The sequence below is a fragment of the Cervus elaphus genome, chromosome 20 (assembly GCF_910594005.1).
Source record: "Cervus elaphus chromosome 20, mCerEla1.1, whole genome shotgun sequence".
NCBI classification, from domain to species: Eukaryota; Metazoa; Chordata; class Mammalia; order Artiodactyla; family Cervidae; genus Cervus; species Cervus elaphus.
The window spans coordinates 55,839,115-55,851,652 of NC_057834.1; the positions used below are offsets into that span (position 1 = coordinate 55,839,115).

A 12,538-nucleotide genomic window follows, 5' to 3' on the forward strand; every position below is an offset into this window, starting at 1 on the left:
TTATGTCCATTGAGTCGGTGATGCCATCCAACCATCTCATCTTCCTTCACCCTCTTCTCCTCCTGCCCTCAACTTTCCCAGCATTAGGGTCTTTTCCAATGAGTAGGACCTTCGCATCAGGTGGCAAAAGTATTGGAGCTTCAGCTTCAGCATCAGTCCTTCCAATGAATATTCAGGGTTGATTTCTTTTAGGATTGACTGGTTTGATCCCCTTGCAGTCCTAGGGACTCTCAAGAGTCTTCTCCAGCACCATGGTTCAAAGCCCTGAACTAAGTTTTTCACTATGTCTTTAATCAGTATAAAATGCTATGAGGTAAGTTCAAGTGTTGTCTCCATTTTACAAGTGTAGAAACTAAAGCTCAAAGAGTTAAGTAACTGGCCCCAGATGCTAAAACTTCTAATTTTTGACACTGGGATTCAAACTTTGCCCTTCCTGAGTCCATAGTTGGGAATTTTTAGCTTTACATTACACAATTTTCCTAACTACTAATATAACAAGAGAATCACTGCTGCCCTTCAGTGTTTCATTCTTGTACTCATTCGTGTGGGGCTGAATTCCAGGAAGAGGGGCTGAGCACTGCCCTGCCCTCACTAGGGCCGGTCATGAACACCTCCTCTGTGCCAGTGTCAGAGGGAGTTGTTGCTTTGTTGGATCTCAGAGCTATGGCTCTGCTGGGTGGGAGGACAGGAGATGCTGGGGTCACTGTGACTCTGGGGCGGCCATGCATTAATCACTGTCCCTGATTTTGTGTGTGTGTGCCTGGGTTGTCCCAGTGCTGTCCCACGATTGTACCTGGGGAATCTCATATAAAGGGGCTCCAGCCCTAGGCCTGCAGCTGTCAGAACACAGAGATGGGGAAGCTGCTACTGTGGGTTGGTGAGTGTGGTGGATCCCAGTCCCCAAATGTCTCTTAGTTCAGAAGGTGCTGGGCTTCATCAGCTTGTTGTCTCTGTGGTACCCAAGGAGCATCCTGGGCCTCAGGGGCCTGAATTAGGTGGAGGTGGGCAGAACAGAGTGAAAGGAGAAGTGATCAGAGCAGTGGTTCTCACCAGCTGCACATTAAGTATTTTTATGCCTGGCCTCCACTTCAGACCCATTGATCAGAATGTCTGTGGGAGGAGCCAGGATATCACTGTGTTTAAATTATCTTCCAAGGTTGAGAACCACTGGCCTGGAACCTTTGCTGGGACTTCTCAGTGTCATGGTTGTCCCAAAGCCTGTGTGTCTACGTGTAGAATATATTGGAGTGGAAAGGAGCTTAGATAGATCTGGCTTCACCTGCTCAGTGTAGAGAAGAGGAAGGAGGGAAGGGTGTGCGTGTCTGCATGTGTGGGACCTGGAGGGTGAGCTGGGATGTGCGTGTGAATCTGCGTGTGTTTCTTCCTTTGTCTCCTGCAGGGCTGCTCCTCGTGCTGAAACACCACAATGGTGAGGAAACTGTGGTCCTCTCCAGAGCCGGGGAGAGTGTCCACTGAGAACTGCTCCAAGTCCAGTGTCCCCTGTGCCCGCCCTGGCTCTGCGTCGGGGATCATTGACCCAGTGCGGCTCAGCAGCAAATTCTCAGTCACTGCTGGGTCTTCTCTGTGCCGGGATCCAGGCTCTCGGATCCATTCTGACCAGGCTTTCATGAGGCGTTCTTTCCCCGGGGGACCCTGACAGTGGGGGAGGGACCTCCCCTCAGTGTAGCTTTGGGGGGGATGTATTTGGTGGGGGTTACAATGGACCAGCCTCTAGAGAAGTGTCCACGCTGCTGTGGATGCTGAGCTCCATCATTATTTCTACCAATAACGCCTGCTGTCCCCTGCCAGGTGCTGCCCACAAGCTGGTGTGTTATTTCACCAACTGGGCATTCAGTCGGCCCGGCCCTGCCTCGATCCTGCCCCGGGATCTGGACCCCTTTCTCTGCACCCACCTGGTATTTGCCTTTGCCTCGATGAACAACAGTCAGATTGTTCCTAAGGATCCCCTGGATGAGAAAATCCTCTACCCAGAGTTCAACAAGCTCAAGGAGAGGTGTGTTCACTGTGTCTGTTGGGGGTTGTATTTTACAGGCAAAGAGGAGTAAAGCCTTTTCTTCTGTTAGTCGTCACCTTTCCTCTGATCCTTGTGTCCCTCCTCCTGTCAAGGGCTCTCTGAGTGTCCCTGCTCTGGGAGCTCCCCATGGATCAGCACTCTGAGCTCATCCTTGCCTCCCTGCCCTTGTGGCTGCTGTGCCCCTGCCTAGAACATGCTCCTCTCTCTTCTCTGCCTTGCACCCCCAACTCCCCCTTCAAGCCCAGTGCTCAGGATTCTAGTTTCAAGTGCTTCGGAGAGAGTTACATGTCACACAAGCTTCATAAATGCTAGTGTTTCATTACCATTTCTCACCTGCAAATGAGCCCCAAGGGAAGGGCTGGTGTCTATGATCTTTGTACACCAGTGGCTGGGTCAGTGCCCAGCAGAGAGCTGGTGTTCAGTGTTCTCTCCCCAGGCCTCCTGGGCTATCCTCTCCAGGGAATGGTCTGTCACTGCACGCTTGGTTGTAGAAAATCCATGTCACTAGAGCACAGTCTCTGGAGAGGAGAGCAGGGAGCTTTTCCATCTATTCATTGCTGTTTCAAGCACCTAAAGCAGTCAGAGGCATGTATTAATTGCTCAATAAATATTTGTTGATCAAAAAAGTGAGCGAAGAGAAAATTTAGGCTGCCTTGTCTTTTTCTTTTTCTGGGAATGTCATGGGAGTGGGGAGTTTGGGGGGCTTAGACAGCCTGGGATCCTGGGTGTGATGATCTATATGTGGACTGGTTGTTGTCTCTCTAATCCTTCTTCCCCGTCTTGGGCTCCGCTCCTTTCTCCCTTAGGTTACTCCACCTGCTCCCCCCTTCCCCTCCCCCTCCTCCCATTCCCACTACTTCCCACTATTCCCCAAATAACTGAATGAGAACCCAGCTCACCGACTCTGTCCCTCATCACAGGAACAGGAAGCTGAAAACACTGCTGTCCATCGGGGGGTGGAACTTCGGCACCTCGAGGTGAGTCTGTGCGGTCAGGTCTTCTCTCTGGGGTGGGGTTGAGGTGATGGATGGGTCAGAGGAGCAGGCCAGCTTTACACTCATTATCTCATGATTGCTAGGGGAAAGGATTACAAAGTGGCTGTTTGCATTCCAAATTTGTAAGAAAAAAGCACGAATGAGAGCTTTGGTAACTTACTGTATTTCACCCAGGTGTTCCTGAGAGATAATCAGCTAGGGATGATGATCAGGTAATGGATCCAAGCCTGCCAAAGTCTGAATCTGGTTAATCATTGCATGTAGGACTAGCCCCAAATTACTTAAAGTTCAGCTTTACTTTAAGAAAAGCACAAGAAGAAGAAGTGTAAAGTGGCTAAAGTTTTTCCAGTGGCTAAAGGTTTTCCAATAGTGTCTCCACTATGGAAGAGAAAATACTAGAAAAAATGGAGAACAGTCAAACAGCTACTAAACAGAATAGCAAAGACTCTAAAACCCCTGGTCAGAGCCTGGCCCTTTTGTGCCATGTTATGGGGCCCATTAGCTCAGAGATCTTTCTGGAAATGCTGGCCCTTTACTCATGTTCCCTCCCCTTATCTGTTCGGACAAAGAGTCAGTTCCGGGCCAGGAGTGACCATTTCAAAGGCAGAGATGTTCTGAGCCACTGTCTCCACACCAGGCTGAGTATTGCTTACATCTGGCAGTGGTTTGCAAATCCTTCCTGGAGCCTGAAGTCCAGGGCTGGGAAGGGACTTAAGAAGGTTGGAGAGTTTCAAAGCTCTGACTTCCTCTCCTCAGTCACATATGAACCAAAGATCCTTGCAGGGGAGTGGTTGGTGGGGAGCACAGTTATGCAGAAAGCACTCCTGGCTTCAACCCCAGTTCACCTGCAGGTTCACCACGATGCTGTCCACATTTTCCAACCGGGAAAAGTTTGTCAATTCAGTGATGCCCCTCCTGAGGACACATGGCTTTGATGGTCTGGACCTCTTCTTCTTGTACCCTGGACTCAGAGGCAGCCCCGCGCGTGACCGCTGGACTTTTCTCTCCTTACTTGAAGTAAGGCCAGCTTTGTTGTTGGTGTTCAGTGGCTAAGTTGTGTGTGGCTCTTTTGCCACCCAATGGAGTTGCAGGCTTCCCTGTCCTTCATGATGAAAAGGCCAGTGTGGCAGCTCTTGACTCCAAAAGTGATTCTGTTTTGACCATGTCTGGGCTTCAGGCACAGGGGGAGCCTAAGGCCAGGGGCAGGGCAGGAGAGGGGTCACAGAAGGTTCCTTCACTGCTGTTACCTGCAGGTGTTGACAGAGGGCTGCTGAGCAGGAGCCCTGTGGAGGCCTTTCCCTCTGTCACCACTGGCCTGGCCCCAGTCCTCCAGCCTGAGTGACACTTTCTCTGTGCATCTCCTGGCCTCTCTCAGGCAGGCTGTCTGAACTCTGCTCCTGGGCCTGCATCCAGCCCTCTGCTCAATGCCTTCGCACACTGGTTCACATTCCCTTTCTCAGGAACCTGTGGGCAGGGCCTGTGTCTGACTCTCCTGGCTCCAGGGGCTCTGTTATTACGGAAGATTGTTTCCCGGATGACTCCTGCTTTCCCCGACTCGACTCTGCTTTGTCCATTTCTCTCATCTGCCTCTCTCTTCCCAGGAGCTCCTGCAGGCCTTCAAGAATGAGGCCCGGCTCACCATGCGCCCAAGGCTGCTGCTGTCTGCTGCCGTCTCTGGGGACCCCCATGTCATCCGGAAAGCGTATGATGCACGCCTTCTGGGCAGGTGAGTGGGTGCTCCTTTGGTGTTGGGGGGGATGCATTGGCGGGAAGAAGGCATCTTGGGCGCAGAACCCAGAGGTGCCCAGCACTGTCCTGGAGCTTTGACTTCCTGCCCTGCTGTGAGAACACCTGTGGGAGGTAGGCTAAGCATGAATGTAGGTGGGGACAAGGATTATTCCTTATAGCCCAGACTGAGGAGATCACAGGGGAGTGATGGGGCACCAGGCCACACCACAGCATCCCTTTGGGTAGATATCCATAGCTGGGCCTCAAGGAGCGAACCCAGGGGCCTGACGTCTGTTCTGCTGGAGTCCCCTGTGGATGTGCACTGGGTGCCAGAGGGCTGGTATCAGAGACATTTGTAAATTACCAACTACTGCCTCTGAAACAAAAATAGGAATGCCCAGTCAGGGCCCATTTTCAGAGCAGAGGTCTTCATGCCAAAGTCACAAAACCACATGGAGGGAGCTCATATCTCTCTGAACATGCCAGTTCTGGACTAATTCTATCAAAGTTCAAGAATCAAGTGTTTCCTGATGTTAAACGTGAGGCAGATGCAACATACAAGAGATGATGCTATTGCTGTGTGTGATGACACTTCGGGAGAGTGGGTTCAATGTGTCAGGAGAGGTGAGAGACCCAGTGGGCTGAGTTGGCTAGTGTTGGTCTCATAGCCAGGCAGGATAGAGGACTCCACCTTCACCCAGCTGGGTCACCTTAGACAAATTAGGTAACTGCATGAGTTTCAGTTTTTTCATTTTAAAATGGAGACTATTATGGTAATTAGGACATTAACCAGATTAAAATTAAATTACATAATCCATGCTAACCTCTACACTGTGACTTGGTAAGGCTCAATTACACTTCATCATCTGGAAAGCTTTCTGGAAGAGAGGGGTTTCACTGGCTCCTTGAACAGTTGAAAGATGGATGCACTTTTATGCTGTCTGATTACACGTGTCATTTATGCAGACTTCTGCTACACTTGTATCAGCCCGAATGCCTTTGTGTCCTGGTCTGATCCCATCCACTCCCTTGGATACTCTCCGGAGAGCATAGGTCCTGACACACCGCTGTTCCTCACCAGCTGTGTGTTCCAGGGCAGCCTTTCACTGGTGGGGCACAGTTCAGGCAGTCCCGATGGGCAGAGATGGCAGAGGTGTTGGGTAGCTGATGTTTAGCTAGTTGGTGCTATGAAAGTCTAGCTGGCATGATCTTCATACTTCCTCTTCCTACCCCTTACAGACTCTTGGATTTCATCAGCGTCTTGTCTTACGACTTACATGGAAGCTGGGAAAAGGTCACAGGACACAATAGCCCTCTGTTCTCTCTGCCTGGAGACCCCAAATCTTCAGTAAGAAAAGGAAAGCTGTCAGGCAGCCCAGACATGCACCCCTGAGCCAGGCCAGTGGCTCTTGGTAACAAGGAGGGGTTGTGTTCTTCCTCCCTGCAGGCACATGCCATGAATTACTGGCGACAGCTTGGGGCTCCCCCTGAGAAGCTCCTCATGGGGCTCCCCACCTATGGACGTACTTTTCACCTCCTCAGAGCCTCTCAGAATGAGCTGAGGGCAGAAGCTGTGGGACCAGCATCTCCAGGGAAGTACACCAAGCAAGCTGGCTTCTTGGCTTATTATGAGGTGATGGGAATGGGAAACCTCTGTCTGTGAGTTAGGGCTCCCCAACCTGAGCCCAAGGCCAAAGCAGGGACAAGGGACCAAGGCAAGACTGAGGGCTAGAGATAGGACAAGGAGATGGTTTGCTGCGGTAAGGGACATCCACTCTCTGGGATACTCTCTTTTCTTTTGGGGAAGTTATTTGAGCCCTTTGTAAGAGGTGAGGGACTGGGTGGAGTCTGAATGGAGGGGGACAGATATTTCACTCTTTAGAAGATTTTTAAATAATATTTAAGTCAATCCTGAATTACTATGTGGCCTAAACAAACCTAATTAATATTTGCAAGATATATACATATATTTTCAAAAGTTCAAATATTTTCAAAAGTAAGAGAATAGTATAGCATTCTCTCAATCCCTGAAAGAGCCATGGACCCAAGGCAGATATTTCACCCCTTAGAAGATTCTTCAATGACAGTTAAGTCAATCCGCACTTACTGTATGTCTTAAATAAACATAATTAATATTTACCATATGTATATAATCAGACACACGCAAAAATAAAAGAACAGTATAACATCCTCTCACTCCCTGATGCCCAAATGCCCTTCACCCAACTTCAGTCATTAACTGCTCATGGCCAGTATTGCTTTTTCTCTGCTCCTAACTCCTTCCTTCTCACTAGTCAATTATTTTGAGACAGTTCTAAGACATCCCCCATCACAGATTCTTTGTCCTCTACCTTGATTCCATGCCCAAATCCTCATCTCAACAAAGCTTGCTGTTGAGTAGGAGGAAGAGACATGGATCCAAGGGAATGTGGAACACAAGAAAAGACAGCAAGAGGCTCCAAGTGCATGACTGTAGGGTGTGGTGTTGGTGGATTTTGAGCAGAACTATGAAGCGCAGTAGAATCCTGATGGGTGGGAAGGACCTCCTAGGCAAAGAACAGCAGGCACCAGAGGGAGAGTTGCATCTTTGCCTGAGGTGGTAATGGAGATGCTGGTGTCTCTCCAATCTCTGCACTGTGCTGGCTCCTGGATATGTTTCCCTGCTAATCCACTGAAGCATGATTATGAGTGATGACATAGTCAAGGGAGTGTAATGTTAAAGAGATTTTGATAACACCTTTAATGAACAAAAAAATAATAACTTCCGTATTAGCTTCTGCAGCCTAAATGGAACATTTCTATATCTTTGCAGTACACCATCTCCAGCACAGTGTTGGGTACCCAATCTACAGTCAGTGGTTTTTTGATGTAATACCCTAGTTCTCCTTGCCTTCCAGGTCTTTACATTTATTATAGATTCAAAAGCTAGCTTGATAAATACCTAGATGGATCAGTTTATATTGGTTTAATGAGCAAAGAAGATACTTGTTTATGAAAAGTCTTTGAGAAAGGTACAGGTTTGGTCTAGACCCAGGTTTGTTATGTAGTAGTTTGGTATTGACATTATTTACCAAACCCTAGTTTGATTTCTTAAAGGCTGCCACTCACTCCTTTGTTCTCTACCTGTTTATCCATCATGGGTATTAGAGAAAAGAATAAGCAATAGTAAGAATTTATCCAAAATAGAGAGGAAGTCTTTACCTCTGGGTGTGAGCAGTTTGTCTGTTGGTGCTTCTCTTCATGGTATGCCACACAACTGACCACTGTTCTGATGCTCCTGCAGATTTGTTCCTTCATTGAGGGAATGAATAAACGCTGGATTGATGATCAGTATGTACCATATGCCTTCAAGGGGAAAGAGTGGGTTGGTTATGATGATGCCATCAGCTTTAGTTACAAGGTGAGAACTTGGTCCTTTATTGATCCAACATAGTTTCCCTCTGGCTTCTATGAGGCCCTTGTGTGTACAGTGTGTGTGTGTATGTGTGTCTGTGGGTGCACTCTTGTGCGCGTGCATGTATGTGCCTATAAAACTGACAGGTTAAGTTGTTAGCCTAAAAGTAGAAAAAAAATGTCAGCATGTTCACAGTTTTCAACTTAGCAATAATTGGTTCCTCCTTATTTTACATTTGGGGAAATTAAACCCCAGAAAGAAGCAATTGATTTGGTCAAGTCATGTAGTTATTTGCATATGACAGACTGTCTTTTCCATCAGCCTTACAAGAGAACTCTGGCAAAGTAATAACAAAATCTGGATTTAACGCTAAACAACTTCCATTTAGTTATATCTGAGGTTTTAGTAATCATGGATAAAATGCTTCATTTTCTTTTATGTGTAAAATGTATGATATTATCTGCTCTATTCCTTTTTTATGGCATCACTATGGCATAAGATATTTTGAAATGATTTTTTAAAAATAAAGCAACATCTCCAAGTTAATATGATGATAAGGGTGATTAGCAGGCTGGAGATCCAGACAATGTTTAATGTTTATGAACATGTACTATGTGCAAAATATTGCTCCAAATATCTTGCATGTATGAATTTTAAAAATCTTTTAAAAATTATGGTAAAATATACATAACATAAAATTCAATATTTTATTCATTTTTTTTGTCACCATTCAGTAGCATTAAGTACATTCACATTGCTGTGCAACCATCATATCTACCTCCAGAACTTTCTCCTCTTTCCAAACTGAAGTGACTCCCCACTCCTTCCTCACTCAGCTCCTGGTAATCACCTCTCTACCTTCCAGGTGAATTTGACTACTCTAAGCACCTCAATGGGTGGAATCATAGTATTTGTTCTTTTGTAACTGGCATATTTCACTTAGCATTGTATTTTCCACTTCCACCTATGTTGTAATATATGCATATAGGAATTCTTTGGATCCTAAAAATGTTGGAAATGTTATCCATTTTTCTTTTTACATAGAAGGCAATTAAAACACACAAGGCTTATGTAGCTTTTTTTTTTTTTTCAAGATCCCATAGTTAACAAGCAATAGAGGCTAGAGTCAAATACAGGCTACATAGCTAAGCATTCTACCATATTGCCTTCTAAGAGTCCATCTGATTTTGCCATTGTACTCAGTCTGGAGGATGGCTAGTACAGCAGGTTGACTGACTACTGTTTTTTCAGGCATTTTTCATAAAAAGAGAGCATTTTGGGGGGGGCCATGGTGTGGACATTGGACCTGGATGATGTCACGGGTGCTTTCTGTGGCACTGGCCCTTTCCCCCTTGTCTACACGTTGAATTATCTTCTGGTGAAGGACGGTGAGTAGCTATGACCTGGAAGCTGGGTTGGCAATTGCACAAGTAGCCACTGGGTGGGTCCCTTCTGTAAGATCTAAAGGCTTTGTTGTGGCAGAATGACAATGAAGGAAGAGAATAAGCTTTGATGCCAGGCCAGTCTGCTTTCTAATCTTGGTTTGGATGCATGCTCCATTTGATCTCTCTAAGCTTTGTTTTCCCATCTACAAAATGGGAATAATCCTTATACTCATGACATTATTATATACACTGACAGTTAGGAGATGGAACCTGGCATGCTAAATCTGCAACATCCTTGGAGATGGTCTATAACCCTCATTTTGTGAGGAGACCAGGACCCAGAAGGATAATACAGCTAGTAAGGGGTGGAAATGAAATGCCAACTTAATTCTTTATAACATGCTTTCTAGGGAAAACTCCTTGCACTCAGCCTTGTTCCTCATGCCTTCCAAGTGGGGGACACAAAAGAATTCTTACTGAGGATTCCACAAGTTAGGAAATAGGCCTCAGGGTCAATGTCTTGTGCAAAGTGTGATGGCCAAAGTGGTGGGCTGAGCATAGAGAACTGATAGACTTCTGCTTGGGGTCACTTAACTGGAAATGTAGCAAACCCACTGAGTGTCCATGGGTGCCTGTGATCTTGTTGATATGTTTAGGTGGGGAAGCTGGGCTTCTGTGTGTGGAGACTTTATCTTTGTCGACAAGTGGGTGCATTCAGAAATCCTCTACTTCTGGTTTGGGAGCTGGTGCTTCAGCCCTGGAGCAGCTCTAATTCTACCAGTGACAGGATGGGAAGGAAGATGTAGGAGTCTCACCCTTTTCTGTTGATTTCTTCTAGAATTCAGCTCAACTCCTTCACCAAAATTTTGGTCCTCAACTACTGTGAATTCTTCAAGAATTGGCCCTGAAATGCCAACTATGACCAGGGATTTGACTACTGGTTTTGGCATTTTGCCCGCAGGAGGAGAGGCTGTGGCCACTGAGACCAAAAAAAAGCCTGCAACAATGGCCACAAGCCCCAGAGGTGAGATTGCGACCCCTACAAGGACCCCTCTGACCTTTGGAAGGCGCACTGCTGCTCCAGAAGGGAAGACTGAGAGCCTTGGAGAGAAGCCTGTGCTCCCTGTGGGCCATCTGGTGGTGAGCCCTGGAGGGGTAGCTGTGGGTCCCATGCAGCTTCAGATTGGACAGAAGGTCACGCCCCCAGGAAGGAAGGCTGGAGTCCCTGAGAAGGTGACCACCCCCTCTGGAAAGATGACAGTCACCCCTGATGGGCAGGCTGAGACTCTGGAGAGGACACTTTGACCTCTGAGGTAGACCCTGAGCCCTGGTGGGTTACTTTGGTCTTCAGACAGAAGCTGAAAAGTGGATGCTGCTCTCTGGCTCTGTCATCTCACCCCCTTGGATAACTCCTCTTGCTTTTGACAACCCCTTTGTTCCCACTGATGGACTCATTCTTTGGACGACTTGATAACCCTTCTAATGAGTCCTCTCTCTAAAGAAACTTGGAAAACTCTGCTGTGAATAAAGGATCCCAAAGTCTGTTGTGGGCAAAATCTGGGGGAAACCCTTATCTCTTCATCTAGGTCCCCTGATAGAAGCTGCCTGCGCCCAGCCATTCACATTTCATTCTTGGGACAAACAGGCCCCAGGTCATAGTGAGTTAATCTCTTCTCTCTTGAATAAACTAAAAGCATAAGAAGCCGTCTGAGTTCTCTGAAGCTCTTTTCTTGAAATGACCAGTGGTAGTCAGTTGTTATCTTCTCCCTTTCAAAATCACTTCCCCTTGCTATTTTTGGAAAGAGGGAATTTGTGTCTGTGTTATGCTGATATTTTCCAGTGTTGATTATGTGCTTCTCTCTCTGCAATGAACACTGCTGACTTCACTAGTGGTCAGAGCCAGAATCTCCTCTAGGGAAGTTTTCCCTACTGCTGAAGGGGCCTGAGAGAAGGGGGAAGGAGTTGTCTCTTCCAGTTTTATTCCCTACTTTGGAAAGTCTTAGTTGTCTCTGATAAAACACCTCCACCCCGACCTGTTCTCCCCATAAGGAGTGGTGGAGGGAAAGACAAAATCAACATATTTTGGTTATCTGCACACTTCTCCCAGGTCTATACTACACACTGCAGTCTACCTACAGTTTATTTTCCTGGGCATGAGTCACCCTTATAAGTCAGTATGGACATAGGACCAAATTCTAGCTCTCCCTTTCTGGGAAGCAATGATGATAGCGAGTGTCCAATCTACCATTAATGTTACCTTTTCTTTTGGAAGTGCAACCTCCAAGGCTTTAAAATAAGGGTTCATTAAAATACCTATGGGAGGAGGCATTTATCATAAATGACAAAGCAGGTGAAGGCTGTATCCACACATGGGTGGGCACATGGCCTTGGGACCACGTTGCCACAGCATAAATCACAAATCAGTTAAGCTACAAAACAAATTAACCTCAAAACCAGTTTACAAAACAACCATTTATTTAGCTGATAATTCTAAAGGTTAGTCATTTAAGCTGTGTTTAATTAGGTAGTTCTTATGGTCTGGACTGGTCTTGACTGATCATGGCTGCAGTGACTGAGGTATCTGCTGTTAGCTAGTGGGTTGGGTTGGGGTGGGCTGGTTTATCATGGCCTCAGCTGAGCTGCCCGAGGTCTCTCTCCATGAGACCTCCCATTCTTCAACTGGCTACTTTACAAGGTTGCAGTCTCTTTGCTACTAGAAAGCAAGAGAGAAATCTCCAGTGGGCAATTCATTTTTAAATCTCTGTTTGAATTGTATTTACTATTGTTCCATTGGTCAAAGCAAGTCTAATGACCAAGCATGAAATTAGAATAATTGCAAATTATGCAAATGAATATGGGGAAGCATAAATAAATTGGGAGTTATTACTGCTAATCTGTTTCACAAACTCAATCTTCTAGTATTTAAGAAAAGCTGAAATTAGGTGTGTGTGTTTAGTAGAAACCTATTGACTTCAAAGCATTGGCTAAAATGTCTATGACT

General features: G+C 46.5%; 1 protein-coding gene across 1 annotated transcript; it reads left to right on the plus strand.

Annotated features, from left to right (window-relative positions):
- The first annotated feature begins 852 nt into the window (after window positions 1-852).
- On the plus strand, window positions 853-10,955 carry LOC122677217 (oviduct-specific glycoprotein-like). Its single transcript, XM_043877141.1, is given in 12 exon segments — window positions 853-877; window positions 1,400-1,429; window positions 1,810-2,014; window positions 2,956-3,012; window positions 3,882-4,047; window positions 4,632-4,756; window positions 5,998-6,106; window positions 6,206-6,391; window positions 8,042-8,158; window positions 9,404-9,430; window positions 9,432-9,540; window positions 10,376-10,955. Coding segments are annotated over 12 exon segments (1,623 nt in total). The 3' UTR covers window positions 10,843-10,955.
- The last annotated feature ends 1,583 nt before the right edge of the window (window positions 10,956-12,538 follow it).